The 18,444-nt window shown below is 46.1% G+C and overlaps 1 protein-coding gene across 1 annotated transcript in view; it reads right to left on the bottom strand.

Annotated features, from left to right (window-relative positions):
• Positions 1–555: 555 nt before the first annotated feature.
• PGM2L1 (phosphoglucomutase 2 like 1) overlaps positions 556–18,444 on the bottom strand; it is a 54,903-nt gene continuing 37,014 nt past the window's right edge. The window contains exons 5-14 of the mRNA XM_054973937.1: positions 15,704–15,787; positions 13,723–13,916; positions 13,271–13,460; positions 13,014–13,111; positions 11,761–11,941; positions 9,655–9,748; positions 7,448–7,577; positions 6,563–6,752; positions 5,740–5,873; positions 556–5,235 (exon numbers count right to left, since the gene is read on the bottom strand). Of these exons, the coding sequence (XP_054829912.1) occupies positions 5,133–5,235; positions 5,740–5,873; positions 6,563–6,752; positions 7,448–7,577; positions 9,655–9,748; positions 11,761–11,941; positions 13,014–13,111; positions 13,271–13,460; positions 13,723–13,916; positions 15,704–15,787 (1,398 nt within the window). The 3' untranslated portion in view covers positions 556–5,132. The remainder of the gene's footprint in view (positions 5,236–5,739; positions 5,874–6,562; positions 6,753–7,447; positions 7,578–9,654; positions 9,749–11,760; positions 11,942–13,013; positions 13,112–13,270; positions 13,461–13,722; positions 13,917–15,703; positions 15,788–18,444) is intronic.

Here is an 18,444-nt window from a genome sequence, read left to right as displayed (position 1 = left end):
GCTATGGGTCAATGCATGTGCTTAAAACTAGAGCAGAGTTTGAAGTCTTGCAAACGCTCAATGCCAGCCATGATCTCCTGTGCTGCGTTATAGTGACACCAAGTGGGGCATGTCATGAATTACAACTGAGCATTTTTTGCTCAGGTGGTCCCGACTGGAATACTCAATAGGTATTACTGTTGATTTTCCTGGATTATAAAAATTACTTTTAGCAGATTACAATTTCTAAAATTTCAGTGTGTTAGGCAGAAATTGCACTTGGGAAACTTGTAGCAGAAAGGCAATTGATCATGCTCTAAAAATCAATGAGCTGTCACTAAACCGTCAGCACACAGGCAGCATGTGACACTCTGCCCCCTTTCCACCCGATTCAGGGCCAAACTAAAAGTGACAGCATCCGGACTAAGGCAGTGCTGAGTGGTGCCGATCACGGAGCGGGGAGGCAGCCTGCTCTGGGATGGGGCTGCCCTCCACGCGGAAGGAGCGGGGCCTTTTCCGTGGCGGGCCTCTGGCTTTGGAACACTCAGAGAAACGAGACTCAGAAGCTTCTATGAAGAGAAAGTTTTATTAACTTAACACATCAGCCAACTAAATCCACATCATACACAAAAAATACTTCCAACAGAATCAAAGTGCAGAATGTTCAGTCCACGTTTATAATACACCCATTGTCTTTGAGGAAGAAAACAGCTTTGGAAAGGAGGCTTTCTGATACCAATCTGAAGATTTACCTGAAATTGAGAGCAGGGCAGAACTGTGACCGCCTGGAAGAAGTTATCCTGAAATCAGAGTCAAGGAAGACACGCTAGAAGCATGCCAGGGAGAGACTGCAAGTGGCAGGCAGTCACTGCGCTCTGACCTTTCTAGTTCTCTTCAAGAAGGCTGGGCTACCAAATGAATGCAGATAGTTAACAAGGACTACCCACAGAATTGGGGGGGGGGCAGTCTCACTTTGTTTTGAATACACACCCAGGTACAAAATATGCATGTGAAAACAGATGCATCTCTCTCGCGCTAGTTTCTGAATGTTCACCAGAACCACCTTCACTCTAAAAAAATATAAGCTCAACCTCAGTTTCTAGGATTACAATTTGTCAATGGCCAATCTTGGATAAAGCTGCACAATCCCAAAGTGTTGCAGAGAGCAGGGTTATGGGGCCTCACCCTCAGGGTTTGTATCCCACAGATCTGATCCATTCACAGAGGGGCTTTATCCTCTGACGAAAAAGGCATGGCAATAGATTAAAACATTTACACTCTTCTTTTCCACTTAAATCTAGACCTCCAAGGCAATATATAACTTTGCGCCTCCAATGGACAGCGAACGTGGTTTAGGTTTAATTTTAAGACTTTTCGGAGGTGGGGGGAGTCCACATGTGGCTCCTGTTGCTAAAAACTGCCCAGGGGCTCTCTCCTGTAACACTGGACAAAGGCATATCTGGGAACCTCATTACCGGATCTTTCCCACTGACTGCAAGCTTGAATCACAACAGCAGGCGATGTCACAACCGTAACTCACAAAATTGGGAGAAGTGTCCCTACTATTTGTTATCATTGAGGGTAAAGAAGCCCCCCCCAATAAAATCATTTTCACCATTTATTGCCACAACAGAACTGAGACAGGAGAGAACATTAGAGCATTTCCTTACTTGATGGGAAGGTGGGCATTTTCTCAAAAGATGCTAAAGGAAAGCACGTACCCAGAGCGTGCTATAAACACTCCCAGCGTCATGTGCTTTCTTTAGAAGAATATAAGAAAAAGCCAATAAAATGGGGGCTTTTTTCTTTCAAGAAAAGGAAAATCACTTGTCATAAATCAGCCTGGTAAAAATCTGTCCACACCTCCATCTCGGAAGGAAAGAGCCGTCTTAAACATCTATCCAAGCCAGAATGCGTTTCGGACTGCGCTTTGTCCTCCAAACCCAGTTTTGTCATCACAAGAGAAGACCCATGGGAAAGGAGAACGGGCATACGAGGGCAACATACCACATGCCACCCACCAAAGAGGTAAAAAGGTGATGGTCTTTCACAGTTAACAGAAAAGCAGCACACAGAAAGAGAGGGGGAGAGCAGAAAACGCGGCTTCCCCCAAATGGAATCAACTGGATTTTCAAGCATTCTAAACAATGAAAACACACCAATAGCAGCAACGATTAAATCTTTAAGCGGTCGACTTCCAACACATGCAATATCGGGGCCACTTTCCTCCTTAGCTCACTTGGGGGCCAAGGAAAACGACACCATCCCTATCAAGCTCTTATTCCAGAGAAGAATGAAATCTTTTTGTGCCTTCTGCTGCACGAATGTACAGGGTTCCTCCACAAAACCATCCTACACAGAGCACACGTATTTGCCAAATACAGGGAAGTTTGTTCTTGCATTTGTTTGTTCAAACCATAAGGAGAGAGATTGTTCTATCCCCCTTTGATTGACAAAGATTCTTAAGCCCTGTGCACTTAATTATACCGCAATGCCTTAGTGAGATCAGATCTTAAAGGAGGACAGATTTCCGAGAGGCAAAAGATCTGCCCTAAATGTCTTTGGATGCTTTCCAGCGCGCGCGCGCACACACACACACACACACACACAAACAAAAGTAATAATCAGGGCAGCCCTGTCATTTCATTGCCTTCGCACAAGTTTCTCTTGCTATGCTGCATATACATATATTAAATATACAGTAAATGAAAGAGGAAAACAGAGTTTTTAAAAAGTTTTGGCATTCAATACATTTCACTCCAATGTATGCACAAATCTGGAAGGCATTTAAGCTTTAAATAAAAAGAATAAATAAATATTGCATCAAATCAACCCAAGACAAAATCCAGCAGCAACATCCCCTCCACATGTCCCACTACCATTCAATGGGACCCGGCCAAGAGAAGCTCCGGGTGGACGGTGCCTCTCAAATCTTGTGCTAGGCAGGCAATTTCCTGCTGTCTTCCTACATTCAGGAAAAGCTAAGGTACTTTGTTATGCCACAGAGAAAAAACTTCCAAGCAGCATTACCCCCCCCCCCCAATCCTCATCCTTACACAAGAGAAATCAAGTCCCCCCCATATGGAGCGGTCAGTCAGAAGGTTGTCTGCACCGCCTTACTAGATCCAACCCCAATGGGGGAGTCAAACGATAGTGGCCAAGCTAAACCACTTGGGTGGCCTAAACTCAGAGGAGGCTCTCGCCCTCTTCCAAGTGGCTTTACCTGAAAAGAGCCTCTAGAGGAGAAAGAGAGCTTCGGAAACACAGAAGCAACAACCAAGGCTCCCAGTGGGGGGCTGACTTGTTAGCAGTGCTTCAGACCTCCTTGGTTGGTGTGTTTCATGATCCTTCTGGGACTGGGCTATACCACTTCAGACGGCAGGATGAGGCTTATGTGCCTGGATGTTTCCCCATGCAAGAGACCCAACACACATGAAACTGGTCTCCTTAACACCCTGATTTTCTGTGGGGATGACATGGAGGTGCATTCAGCCATCTGAGCCCCCCACCATGGGAGGGAGGGATCACCTCAGATGTCAATCTTCAGCTATAGCCACGTGTCCCTTCACCTTTACCTGGCAACTTCAGAGGCTGTGTGTTAAGCAACTACGATGGGACAGCCAGAGAACCTGTGTCCCTTTGGCAGGACTCAGGGGCCTGATGGAAGCAGAGGCTCTGATCGCTGAAGCAAACACATGCCAGGCTCCACTGGCTCAGGGTCCTTCTGGCCTCTTCAGGGGCAAAGACAGTTGCACCGGATGCCACCACCCCTCGCATGCACTCTCTCTGCAATCCCCCGCCCTCTAGGGATGGCCAGGTGGCATAATTGAAAAGACACACCACTCTGCAAGGACACGTCTGCAGTTAAGGAAGCAGTCTCCAGCCAGGAGCCTGTAAGGTCCTGCTGCAAGGAGTTTTTTTTTTAAATGTACAATGCACTTTTCCATCTGGAGGCCTTTGCTTGGCCAACATCTGCCAAAAGCACCCAGCCCTTCCTGGGAAGTTCTGGCTCAAGTTGCAACAGGGCAAGGCTGTTTAAAGGGTGCAGATCCTGAACCAGAGCCAAGCAAGATCTTGCAAAGTACACGTTTAGTAATGTGCAGCGCTGCATGAAACCAATGGATCACTCCACAGCACGAAACCCTTAAGGGGACACTGATTAACCTCAACAGCTTTAGGGACCCAGTCAGTAATAACTAATAACTGAGGTTTTCATCACTGCAAAGTTTTAGCTACCACTACAAGAACATAATAGTTGACAAACGGATGTCGAAAAGAGATGGGATCAGATAGGATGCCATTGTCCTTTCATTCTTTGCTAAAAGCTGGAGAGATTTTTCACAGAGGCCCATGAAGGCGAAATTGGCACAGCCTCATTCAGGTGTCCCACAGTGGCTCGGATCCCCTTGACGCAAAATGCATGAGCGCTCGTGCAGGCTTCCGTACTGCTAAGAAGCCTGGCAGACACTCCGAGACTAGCCCAACCTCAAGGGATGGGTGCAGCTTGTCCCTATCGCTTCACTGTTAAGTAAACTTCAGTAAGAACAGACAGATAAGAATACAAAGCAGAATCAGCACCTTTCAGAACAGAAGGGTCTTTAAATAGCTGGAACCCTTATTACTACTAAACAACTAAGCTAGAAAAAAAATGGTGATAAAATTAAGACTCTCGACAGTAAGGATACCTACGTTCATAACACAGCTACTCAAGAACAAGACCTTGCATCAGTCCAAAGACGATGCCTACCCATTTCCAACTGCAGACCACTAGCCAGCTGCCACCGACTTGTGCAAATCAAGGGAATCCAGACACCTGAAATTAGTGGGATACTGGAAAGAACCCATGAAAATTGATGTATCTTTTTAAAGAAGCAGAGATCACCAGTCAGCACCTGTCAAGTTGCCGGAACCTGCCCAAACGCTTTCTTTGAGGGAGGGGGAGTTCCCAGAGAGATCCGTAAGATGACTAGCAATTAGTGGGCTGGGATCACCACTTTGGATAGAAAGCGGATGAGAAAATGCTGCTTCCATATACAGAACATACACACACACACATTAAATTAATGCAAACAGGAGCTACGTCCTTGGTTCCTTTGTTCCACGGGATGCAGTGCGTAAAGTGACTCGTATAGCCGACAGGGAAAGGAGGGGGGCTACAGAGAGCGCCAGATCAGTCCGTTCTTGCTGGGCTCCAGAAAATTCTCAATGAGCACGCCAATGAGTTTCTGCAGGTCCTCTTCCAGGAAGGCCACGTCACTAGACGGAAGAGAAAGCGGCCATCAGGAAGACGTCCCAAGCACAACGCAGAACACCCTTCAGAGCCTCACTCTAAAGGGAAAGGCTAGAGTCAAATCCTATGATGTTATTTCCATCCCAAAGCTTTCCTGCTCTCAAGCTTGCTAGAACGCTCTGCGCGGCTGGGTGTTGAGCCAGGGGAGAATGGGCTGGCATCAGCTCAGTGCATTTTGACGACGTTTGGCGAGAGGAAGTGTCTATTCACCCCTTCAAATGCACATGTGCTCCTAATACAGCTCCAGCCTATAACTATTATGTAGAATACAAAATGAGAAGGGGGGGGATCAATTGGAGCCAGTGTGAGGTAGTGGCTCAGAGCAGTGGCCTGAAACCAGGAATGCCTGGGGCCAAGCCTAGGCCTCCCGCTCTTGAGGTATCCAGCTCAAAGTCCTTGATTTGCCTGGCCAGGGGGGCAGGCAGAAAACTTGAGCCACCGGACTCAAAGCGTGAAGAATAGTTCCCTACCTCTGTTCTGGCGGCGCACACATCTCTGCGTAATATTTGATCTTTGGTTCGGTTCCACTTGTCCGGAGGGTGGCAACGCAGCCATTCTGGAAGGTGAATGTGATCATCTGGCTGTTTTTACTCACTGGCAGCACCTGTCACAAGAGCAGCAGCAACACTGGGGCTCAGTTAGTCGGTAAGTGCTAGTGCAGAGAAGCAGCACAGACATTTCTAAACAAGCAAAGCAAAAAGGGCGGAACATTTGTATTTTTTTAAAAAAAAGATGGGAATTCAAAGGAACTAAAAGACAGCTCAACAGATTGGATAATTACCATTTTTCTTTTTAAATGCCCTGAAAAAACCTCCAGAGGAGCAGTGGGGAAAAAAAATACAGGGGAAATGTTGGCGGATGCACCCAAAACTACCGTGCAGCTGCTGCAGAGCCAGTGCAAATGCCTCCCTGTTTGTGGTGGAAATGGAGCATCCTCACCAGGTGGCTACAGCTATCATTTCCCTAAACCAAGTTCCAGCTGCAATGGAGTGCGTTTGTTTCTTTGGCTCTCAAGCCTGAGTTGAGTCAGAAAGGCATCTCTGGCTCCTTAAAGGCTAACTGATTTATTACAAGATAGATCAAGATGGGTAGCCGTGTTTGTCTGTAGCAGTCGAAAAAACAACAACAGTCCAGTAGCATGTATAAGACTAACAAAATTTGGGGTAGAGTACGAGCTTTCGTGAGTCACAGCTCACGTCAGAAGTGGTTTTCATCACCTGACAGCTCAGGCAGTGGCAGTGAATCAAGGGTCCCGACCAAAGCAGCGTTCACTCCCAAGCACCAGACACTCACCGACTTCTTGTTCAGCTGGCTGCTGTCGTAGCCGGTGGTGACATCCCGGACATGCAATATACCGTAAGTGCCACAACATTCTGGGTAAGAATCAGCTGAACCAAAATTCCGCAGCCTTTCAAATATCCTTTTGATAGTAGCGGGATCGTAGCACAGGAAGTAGGAGGTTTTTGAAATGTGATAGCCGTATCTACAGAACGAGAAAAGCTCCGCTGGAAAAAAAAATCTTTGGTGCACATGGCTGCAAGTCAAAGGGATGGAAATCAGAGCTCTCTCTCCAGTTCTGTGATTGCAGCCATTTCTTCCTGGGTAGCAGACATACTGAGCGGACAATGCGGTATAAGAGTGCCAGACTAGGCTCTAGTGAGACCCAGGTCTGAACCCTGACTCTGCTATGGCAACGTGCAGGGTGACCTTGGATCACTCATACACACCCTCAGAATAACCCACCTCACAGGGTTTTTGAGAGTATAAAACGGAGGAAAGGAAAACCATGTAAGCTGCTTTGGATCCCAACTGGGGAGAATGGCGGTGTAGAAACGGAGTAAATACATAAACAAACATGGAGTTTTTCCCCCAGTAAAAAACTCCTCCCATAGATTTAATTGAAATATTTCGACTCCATTTTTACACCCTCTGAGATCCACAAAGTGCATTTTAGCAAAGCAGTAACTGCAGGTGTGAGATCACCATTTAATGTAGAATGGACCAAGCGTATATTTTCTGGCTTTGGCATGTGCAACCACACATATTGGGCGGATCACAGGTAGCACACTCTCTCATCATGTGAGGCTGCAGGGCCAACGTCACGACTGAACAGGGCTCACGTCATCTCCCCCTCTGTTGTACATTAACTCCACTTGACAAGAGAAGCATAGAGCTCACGTGGTATAGATTTGTGTTAGCTGCTGTGCCAGTGTTTGGTTCTTGGTATCCAGAAGTGCAGCCATTTCAGCAGTCACCACAGCTGCACTCACACCATCTTTGTCCAACACGGAGGTGCCACACATGAAGCCTGGGAACCAGAAAACATTCCATGCTGAGCAGGCATCGCTTTGGGGGGGGGGGTACGCTACAGGCAAATGCAAGCTAGGAAGTGAAGCCGTGGAACAGAGGGATGGGAAACAACAGCTGCCAAGGAACCACTGAATTCCAGGACCACTGATCTGGGTCCAATATGTCATCTTGCCAAGAAACTTGCTATGCCAGTCACTCAGTCTCAGCCTAACCTTCCTCGTGGGGCTGTTGTGGGGATAAAACGGAGGTACGGAGAACAGTGTCTATCACCTTGAGCTTCTTGGACAATGGGCAGAATAAAATTGCACTCAACAGAGAGAAAGAATAATGATGCAAACAGGGCAAGGCTCTGTCCATTTGGACTGAAGTCTTCATGAGTCTGGACAAGGGGCAAACCTTATCAGTCTCTTCCTCACCTATTCGGGCATTAAAAAAGGCTACGCAGGAGATCAACTCTGAATTAAGGCAAGACCAAAAAAAGAAAAAAAGAAGAACCTCCGTTATCAGCTCAACCAGTAAAGGATAGGCTCATTTGAGTTTGGGTAGTATTTGGGAGCCTGTGTAATTTGGGCCACTTGTGCAAGCCCCCTTTGAAGGGACAGGCATGCACAGACACCAATGTGCTCCAATGGGGGACCTTTCCATTCCAGGGGAAGCATAGGCAGGGGAACAGGCCAGTGGATGGTGCCCTGCGCCCTCCTTTGGCTACCAGCCTTTTTGGAAGATTCTGATTAACAAAACCAAAAAGAAAACAGAAATTGTGCTGGGTATTATGCTGCCACACAAGGTTTCTTTTCACGCGGCGACAGGAAAAGACACGGGTCGGGTGGAACCTTTTAAAGGTCCAAATGTATTCGGAAAAATTCAGGAACTATCTATATATGTGTTCAGGGGTGACAGTCAACTTGATAGGAGATTCCTTGCCTTTGGGCAATATGTAGCTGTACTACTCCTAAGTCTGAACTTCATTCACAGGCTTCTTTGCCTATGAAATAAATGGCTTTTTGCCCTCTCTGTAAAATTTAGCTAGGCCTTACAATAAACAAGTCAGGATGCTGCGGGAACCAGTTTTCTGACGTTGAGCAAAATCCTTGACTCGTTTGGGGCTGGTAGAGTGGTTTTGAGAAGGATTACACCAACTGACTGGAACCAGACGGCAGTCATACAAGGAGAGGGACTCTGTCAGCAACTGATTGGAGCCACGTCCCATATAAGAAGACGGGAGAGTGCTTCTTGGGCTAGTTAAGGGGCTGGGGGGCTTCCAGTCAATGGGATACACAATGTGGGCACGGAGAGGAGGCGATCGGCATGGAAAAATTAGCTAGTATGTTCTTGAAGGGTGATCTACACATTCATCAGAAATTCCTAGGCTACTCTAGAAAATGCCAGTCTCCAACACCAGTAACCTTCCAGATAAACCTTCATTTTAACCTGAAAAATGGGGATGTTTCTCAGAAATGTATAAAAGTTGAGTCACGTCCTAGCAGACAAGCACTCTCTATTCCCGGTTTTCTGTCAGTTATGTTTTCATCTGCACTTCGACCTTTCTCTGGCTGACAGGTGCCAAGATTGCCATCAAAGCCTCTTAGCCCAATTACACAGGTTTCCTCTTGAAAAGTGGTATGATTACTGGAAATATGCAGCGTCTACATTAAGGCATTGTATTATAGGTACTGATATTTTTAGAAATATTATCTCTCTAATGCTTTAAGGGAGTCTATGCTTCTGAAACTGTTGCGTTTGCTTTTGTGCCAACGTCTGTCATTTATGAGTGACGCAAGGTACGACATGGCATTCTGTGTGGATCAGTGAAATAGAAATCACCTGAGAATACAAAGTTAGAGTCGGACATCTTTCCCAAGTTTTATGCTTCCTTTCTCTGGAAGGACAAAAGATCTCTGGAAGTTTATCCAAGCTTATTGCCTTGGATTACAAAAATCCTAAACAATTATTAATACAAGGATGTAAACAACAGAACAGCAGGCTAAATTGTCATTATGTTTCTTTTTCACTCTAAACCACTTAAACTGAACATTTAAGAAAGTTTCTCGATGCTGAAGTTTTACTGTGCTCACCAATGGACTCTTCAAAGGCAAAAAGGACGTCTTTGCCATTATCCAGTAAGTCTTTAACTCTACTGCCAATCCATTTGAAGCCAGGGAGTGTTTCCTGAAACAAGAAGAGGAAGCACCTTGTCTTAGTACCATAAACAACCACTGTGGGTAGTGATTATTACAGTTATACCATAACCAGAGGGACGTGGGTTCAATCCCTGCCCCCCTTCTCCAGTTTTGTAACTCCTGCTTTACTGTCTGTATTGTACTGTGTTTTAAAAGCAATGCTCTCTCATTTGTTTACAATTACAATGAGGAAATTGATTGTGGCATGTACTGTATCATTCCTACTGCATTGTTTTTATCAGAATTCACTCAGCAAGGAAGGCAGATTATAAATTAAGTAAGTAAGTAAACACAAACTCCCTAATCCAAGCTTCCAGGCTGCTTGGCCAAAGACTGCTTCCTTTATCTCGCTGGAATAAATGGGCAGAAGAAGTCATTCTCAGTAGCTACCCACATACTGACTCAATGTAAATCAGCTACAGCCTGGTCCGAGATATGTGGCTCTCAAAGTGATAGGAAAAGTCACCTTGTCCATAAAGCCTCTGTTTTACAATCTGCCTTTCATTAGACAATCTATATACAGAGATCACTGATTAACTAAATGACAGACAAGTGCTATAAACTCTCAGTTATGCTAAAAAATGAAAGATTACACTGAAAGAAACTACAGCAGCAGTGGGCCAGAATGCACACCAGAGGGCAGTAAAGATTTCGGTGATGAATGGAAGGTCATATAACCACTTGCGCCTTTTCAACTCTAGCTGTTTATATATACTGCTTTTTGCTTAATGGAAAAGGATAGGCAGCTGTAAAGCAGGCGGTACTTTGCCTGCAAGAACCTAATGGGAGATACTCGTTTCATCCAAGCCATCCTGGGATATCTGCACACACTCTCCTACCCTGTCTCTTTTACTATGCCATGTCAAGCATTTTCATCTGCCTTGGTTTCACATTGAGAAAGTAAAGAAAGAAAAGGGATAAATTTAAACAGGGGAGGGGTTAGGGGTTACTTTAATCACAACAACACCTGCATCTATAATCATTAAAGGATCCTTATGTCCATTTATCCATTTGTAGCAGGCATAACTCACCAGAAAATAAAGCCAGGAGTCTCAGAATTGGCCATTAGCTTAAGGAAAATTGTGGAATTGGGACGTTTGGGCCCATTTCATCTCCAGACACCTCTCACCCCCCCCCCCCCCCATGCTATTTGCAATAGAAGCTAAGATTCCTTGTTCTGGCAGGCATAACCCAGTATCAGAACATAAGAACATAAAGCTAGGCCTCTGAAAACTGGCCACCTGCTTTAGGAGGACCATGGAAGGTGCAGTGCCAAAAGTGGAGGGAATCGGAACATCCTAGCCCAGGTTATGCCTCCGCTATTTACAATGGAAGTGATGGATTACTCAATGGAAGCCAGGAAGGTGAAGGCAGCACAGACAGGGACGGTGGAGGATGGTCCCAGGTTCAGCACTTGGCATCTTCAGTTAAAAACAGGATTAGGTAGCAGGTGAGGTAAAAGACCCCTGCCTGAGACCCTGGAGTGCTGCTGCCAGGTGAAGTTGACCATAGTGACCTTCACAGATCAACAGCCTGACTCAGTATAAAGGGACATTGTGTGTGGGCGTGCAGTAAGCTTCTTGAGAAGGCATCTAAAGGCAAGTAGGGAGGGAGCCAACCAAGCTTTCCACAACAGAGAATGCCAAAGGCTGAGAGCCAGCAAAGAAAAGGCCTCATCCCACGTGCACAGCCACCGAACCTCAGATGGTTATGTGGCACTAAGCAACAAGTCCACTGAAGGCAAACGGGCTCACCTAAGAGCCAAGACCGTTTTTAAGAGGACGCTGCTTTAAAAAACAAAACCACGGTAGCCCTTCCTTCCAGTGGGACTGGAACGTATAGAACCGTTACTCGCCCAAAAGACAGCAGAAATAAAATCAGAATGCATCTAGAAGCAGATCAAGTCAGAAAATAATACTATACACACAAGAAAGAGATTCAATTTTTTTTTTAAACCCAGCGCAGTCGAGATCAAAAGAAAATGCTGTATAACCCCCTTACTTCAAAGTGAAATCCTTCTTTGAGCGCAATGGCTTTCAGAATTTTAGAGGAGACGGTCGTTGCCAACATGTAAACATTCTTGACGTCACGGTCTTTGGAGCGGCTCTCCTTCCAGCATGTAAACATCCACCACCCAAACAAAGCTGCCAGTTCATTGCCTGTGAAGACTTTCCAGCGGCCACTGCAGAAGGAAGGGCGAGAGCACAAGAGAGTGAAAGGAATGAGCAGTCAGTGCCAAAACACAAAAGGCGTTCAACACAACCTCTGAGGTGCACGAAAACAGGCATCAGTTTAAAACCTGTTTTCTGCAGGAGAGCAGGTTAGTCTGAGGACACTCGTGGCATTAATGGCTCTCAGGGATTGAGCAGCAGGGGGCTGACTTGGTAGCTGGCAACCTGGGCCCCAGCACAGCCCTCCATAATTTCCAGACAGCATGGAGAGACTCTGTAACCTGCACCAATTTAACCCCCTGCAACTCCTACAGCTAGCGCCCCTTTCAAAGGCTTTCAGAGGCAGTAGCTGGAGAAGGGGCCAGGTGAGTCAATGGAAGGGGGAGAAACTGTCATTCGGAAAGTTAGCAGAGCAGGCCATGAGGCTGAGGAGGGAGGGGAATGAAGGCTGGCAGCCAAGCAATGGATAGTGCAGGCTGTAGGCACGTGTTGGAGTAGAGGGAGAACAGAGCTCCGCTTCATGAGAAGATGGAGATGACTGTTGTTTCAGCTGTCCCTTTAGGTGCAGAGCCTGGGAGCGTACTGGTTTGTTGCATAGAAAGAGTGGCTCTAAGAGCTAAGTGAGTGAACTGGGGAGGGGAAGAAGGGAAACAAGGGCAAGGAGAATCTTGTGCTTGGTAGGCATTTTGGTGTCGCCTGCTTTGGTTGCTCCTGCCCTTTGTAAAAAGCTAACTTGTAATTATTCCTCTCCTTTTATTATTCCTTTGTAATTACTTCCTCTCCCAGGAGAGGAGACTTTTGGATCCTTTCCAAACCTCTAAATGGATTACCAAAACTATCTGAATCATGGGGTCCTTTGACAGGTACGTTTTTATTTTTATACCTGGCTACACAAGACCCACTCCCTCAGCCTTGACTGTAAAGAACAAAACAGAACCCCGATATTCAAGTACTCACAAAGTTGATCTTAGCTCAAAGGCAGGGAAGTGGATGCAATGCAACATTTGAGGGATAACCTGGAAGGGCAGATGCCCTGCCCATCTTTCCCCTCTTTCCAAAGTTGCAAAGGGACTCCTCACTCACTTCTCCTGCAGTTCTGCCACAGCCAACCGGTCTGCATCAGGATCAGTAGCCACCACCACCCTGGCACCTTCCTTCTCCGCAAGCCGCAGAGACAATTCCTGGAAGAGACCGTTTGCGCCTTTAGACAACTTAAAACAACCAGTTGGGTTCACCTGCAGCAGTCTGATGGCTCACGTTATCAGTTCAGAGTTTAGGCAGACAGACACTACTAGTTGCATGTGGCACTACTGATTACAGGTGAGTTATAGAACAGTTACCAGCACAGATTCTCCTTCCTCCGGGTTTGGACATTTTACAGTAGAAAAGTCTGGATCTGGATCCTTTTGTTCAGGAACTGGAATGGGGGGCTGGAAGCCAAAGGCCTGGAACGCCAACTGCACGTAGTCGTGACCAACTCCATGGAAAGAAGTATGGACAAATTTCAGGCTGGTTTGTGTGTTCAGCTTCCTATGAGGAAAAAGTGAAAGCATTTTCAGGTGGGTAGCTCTGTTGGTCTGTATCAGAAGGACAAGATTCTGGTCCAGTAGCACCTTAGAGGCCAGCTAGATTTCCAGGGTATGAACTTCCGAGAGTCAAAGCTCCGGAGCTTTAACTCTCAAAAGCTCATACCCTGGAAATCTAGTTAGTCTTTAAGCTGCTACTATACTCGAATCTTGCTCATATAATCAGTGATTCCAGAAGCTGCCTGTGTCCGGCCTGTTTTTCTTACCTGTGGTAACAGATCTTTTTCAGATCCTCCATGTAGCTTGCACAAATTTTCTGCAAAGGATCTTGTGTAAGAGTGCTGGTATCTACTAGATTCTCGTTCCAGGAGTCATTCCATGGCTCAACACATTCATCAATACATTTCAGGATCTCTTTATCATGAGGGGATGTGATCTGAGCACCATTTTCCCAGTACACCTGGAGCAGGAAAAAACAAGAATTCTAACAGACAGTCTCTTTATTAGAACTACAGGCCATCAAGGAAGCTCTAAAGACTAAATAAGCATCTAGTAATAACATTTCTGTAGAGATTTACCAAATTCATCAATGATGTGACAGAGCAGAAAAGGAATATGAAGAGACACTACAAGTTAAGACATGAAAGAAACAGATATTTGATACTCGGGCATATGACAATAATAAAGGATTGCAATAAAAATATGCTCCTCTGCTTCTGGCAGAGACTTCTTAAAATTTACCCTATGGCACTATTTACTGAAATGTCCTTAATATTAACTGTACTGATCTCACACTGTGTAATCTGCCTTGAGTCTCAATGAGAAAGATGGACTATAAATGACATGAATAAAATAAATAAATAAAAACATGGGAGAAAAGAAATCCATCTCCACTGAAGGGATTATTTGGTAAAATGGAACTGAACATTTTCTTTATATTGACCTAACATAGATTCAGTCCAAATACAGTTCAGTACACACACAATAGGAGTGGTCCATCTAGCCCAGCATCTTCCCTCCGTGATGTTGCCCTCCCAGCACTGGCATTTGGAGATTTACTGGCTCTAGATATGAACGTTCACTTTTGTCATCAGGGCTATTAGCCACTGACGGGCCTCTCCTCCATCAACCTAGCCCCTTATGAAAGCCATGTGTGCTAGTGTCTATCATTACATCCATCGCAGTGAACTTCTCAATTTCTTTACTTATGGAGTAAGTAGTACTTCCTTTTGTCTCTCCTGAATTTACTGTCCATCAGCTTCACTGGGGGTCTCCAAGTTTAGTACTAAAGGATTGGAAAGAAAAGTTCTCTCTATCCACCTTTTCCATCTCATGCATAATTTTATTAACGTTTATCATACCCCACCCACCCCTTAGTCATAAGGGTGGGTGTCCACCATCCTTTTTAAAATGTGTATGGATTTTTATTGTATTTTAATAAGTTGTTGTTATTGTATTTTGTATTTTAATATGTTGTTATCCGCCCTGAGCCCGCTCGCGGGGAGGGCAGAATAGAAATTTAAAATAAATAAATAAATAAAATAAAAAATATTTTCTGAAAAGCCCTATAATTCATGTCATGGAAAGTGAAGTGTATACATGATTCAGACTTTCAATATCTTGAAGGTGTATACATGAAAAGGGAGGCTTTTCCACCTATACATTTTCAAAAATGTATGTTTATCACACATGGGTGGCTGAAGTGGTGGAGGAAAAGATATTTTATTTTACAAGCAAGGAGAGATTGAGAGACATGTGCTGCTTATAAACCCAGACTCTATTTAGTTACTTCATTTATATCCCACTTTCTCCCAAATCGGGATCCAAAGTGGCTTATACAGTTCTCCTCGCCTTCATTTTATACTCACAATAACCCTGTGAGACTGAGTGAGAGCCTGGCAAGTTCCTATGGCAGAGTGGAAATTCAAAACCAGGTCTCCCAGATCCAAGTCTGACACTCTAACCATCACACAACAACAACAGATGGCCAGTTTATAGATTGCACAAACCAAACACCTATTAAACACTGAGATATTAGAGAGAGAGAGACATAGAAAAAGAACCCATGCCTTTTCTTTGAACTATTTCCCCTGCAACAGAAGGCACAGCTTGCGATGCTTGGGGACACTGCCCTGAATACTGCAGCATGTGTTGTCTTAATGACTGTCTCACATAGCACAGAGCTCTCAAGCCTTTTTATTTAAAGGGCCATATAAGCAGCAGGTATCTAGAGGGTCAGCCGCATACCTTGTATCCGTTGTCTTCCTTGCGGTTATGGGAAGCGGTGATCATCACACCGGCCACAGCTCCGAGCTGCTGAACTGCATAGGGCTGCAAAGCAAGAGTCAGATTCACTGCAGCGCAACCGTTTCCAGCACAGCCTCAGGTAACACATATTACAGCTGTCTGCAGAGAGCATGTCTGGACCCTTGCACACCACATCTCTTTTTCAGAATGGGAACTAGCAGGAAATGCCTCAATTTACCAATGCCACTGTGTTGAGCTGGCATCACCAGATGCACCCAAAGACATACTGCTTTCAATGAGCAACTCTTTTGTCACCCTCACACACGATTACTAGACAGGGTCAAAGACTGGGAGCAGCTTTTAATATGACCCTATGGAGTTCAGGAAAGACCTCAGCAACTTGTAAGTAGGCAGGAACAACAACGTGCTCAGCTGGGCACAAATCAGATCAAGATGGGCAGCCGTGTTAAGTCTTGTCTGTAGCAGGAGAAAAGAGCAAGAGTCCATTTTGTTAAGACTAACAAAATCTGTGGTCAGGTATGAGCTTTCATGAATCAGAGTGAGCTGTGACTCACAAAAGCTCATATCCTACCACAAATTTTGTTAGTCTTACAGGTTGCTACTGGACTCTGGGCACAAGATGGTAATTCATGATTGTGTTCCAGAAAAAAAGTGAACTGTGCACTTGGCCCACTGAAGGCCTTAAATGTTCTCGACTTCCTCTGTACTGCAGGATATGAGTTCAGTGGCACCTGTTCGGGATCCACAGCCCAGCCCCTGGACTTACCTTGAGGAGGGGATAGGAGACAGCCAGGAGACAGCCGCCCAGTTGCCCCAGCAGGCTCCCAGGGCCAGAACCTACCTAAACAGGAGGGAGGGAGAGAAGCCCTACCTACTCAAGAGGAAGGGAGAGAAGCTCCCAAGCCTCAGAGGGCTAGAAGGGGCAGGTGGAGGCCAGCTAGCCCCACCCTCCAGTGGGAGGATAGGGGGCCAAGCAGGGAGAGTGGGGTCAACCCTGAGGGAGTCAGAGCAGAGGGAGAGGGCAAAGGCAGTGGGGACAGGGCCCCAGCAGCTATCCAAGCGGAGGCCTTACCAGCCAGGGAGGAGAAGCAGCCACAGCAGCTCAGAGCCACACCCCAGCCTACAGCCCAGCTAGAAGGCAATAACCTGGCTCAGGAGATGCCAGGAACAAAGCAACTCCAGGTGGAGCTGCCTGAGGCATTCTATTGGAGAAGCTGGGCAGCCAGCCAAGGGGCCACAGCTGGGCCTGCCTTCAGCAATCAGCTCAGCCAGAGAGGCTTGACAGCCAGCCAATTAGACACAGCTGCACTGGGCCAATGCAGCCAAATCAGCTACCCCAGCTGCAACTTCTTGAGGCAGCCCAGGACAATGCTGGAAGGCAAAGGAGGGGTGTGGCCTGGCAGGTGGAGCCTGGGATGAGGGGTAGGATATAAGGAAGGTCCACCCACAGGGCATGGTGGGTTGAGTAGGAGTGATGGAGTAGAATTGGAAGGGAGCAGAACAAGTGAGTGAGAAGAGGCAAGGAGGAAGGTGGATGCAGGAGATGGAGGAGACCAATGGGGAGGACTGGGTCAGGTTGAGCAGGCCAGCAAGTGGACTGAAAGGGAGTCTGGGTGATGTATACTGCCCCTCCTTCCACAGAGCAGGGGTCCTGCAGTATCCCTGACACCCCTTTGATATCAGGGCCAGGCATGCTGATGCCCCGCCCAGCGGCAGCCACAGCAAGCCCTGACAGCACCATAGAGACCAACAGGATTTTCAGAGTGTAAGCTTTTGAGAGTCACAGCTCCCTTCTTCAGACATGAGCCCTCTTGTGTATGAAGAAGGGAGCTCTAACTCTCGAAAGCTTACACTCTGAAAATCTAGTTAGTCTCTAAGATGCCACTGGACTCGTAGCCTACTGTTTTCATGCAGACCAACATGGCTACCCACCTAAACCTTCCTCTGTACTGCAGCTAATGGCTACTTTCTACAAAGCCCCTTTAGGCTCATAATATACAGGTCTTATGAACTGTTTTGTTTCAGAGCATGGACCCTGCCCCAGCTGCATAGATAGTCGCTTGCCATGTGGTACATCTGCCCAAATCCAAGGGAGTGTCAAAAAGCCAGTTGCCAGTGTTAAAACTAGCCCTGTGGTTCCCTGGATTGCAACGGTGCTTTCCACTCTTAATGAACTCTGAAAGCAATTGCTATGAATTGTACACTATAATTTGTGAAAAAAAAAACATGGTAAGGATACAGATACATCTAGCGTACAGACTGCGCTTTCTGCAATGGGGTCTGTGCAATTTCTTGTACGAATAGAAGCCCAACTACTCCTAAGACAATTTGGAATGGCTTAGAAATAAACAAGACCTCAGCTGACACACACACCACAAAAGTGAGCTGCAAAAATACTCAGAATTTAAACACACATTTGGGATGGGGAAAAAGCTTTCTAGTTTTGCTCTAGCAAAATATAACTAGAGGACATATAACGTGATCAAGCTGACGAGAGCACCTGGGGCTGCTCGGCTTTCTAACTTCCTCCCAAAGTTTCAACGCACACCACTGCTTCAACAATGGACTTCCAGTAAGCCAGTGAATCACCAGAGACAGAATGAAATGTTTTGGTGCTATCACAGCACCAGCTTAATTCAGTAAAATTTTGCAGCAGGGATCTGGGCCTGCTTTCAGACTGGTGGGCAACAAGCTCAGGGCCAAACTCAAAACCACAAGAA

Source organism: Eublepharis macularius, chromosome 3 (genome assembly GCF_028583425.1).
Source record: "Eublepharis macularius isolate TG4126 chromosome 3, MPM_Emac_v1.0, whole genome shotgun sequence".
Classification (NCBI taxonomy): domain Eukaryota; kingdom Metazoa; phylum Chordata; class Lepidosauria; order Squamata; family Eublepharidae; genus Eublepharis; species Eublepharis macularius.
This window is presented reverse-complemented; position numbering and strand designations above follow the sequence as displayed.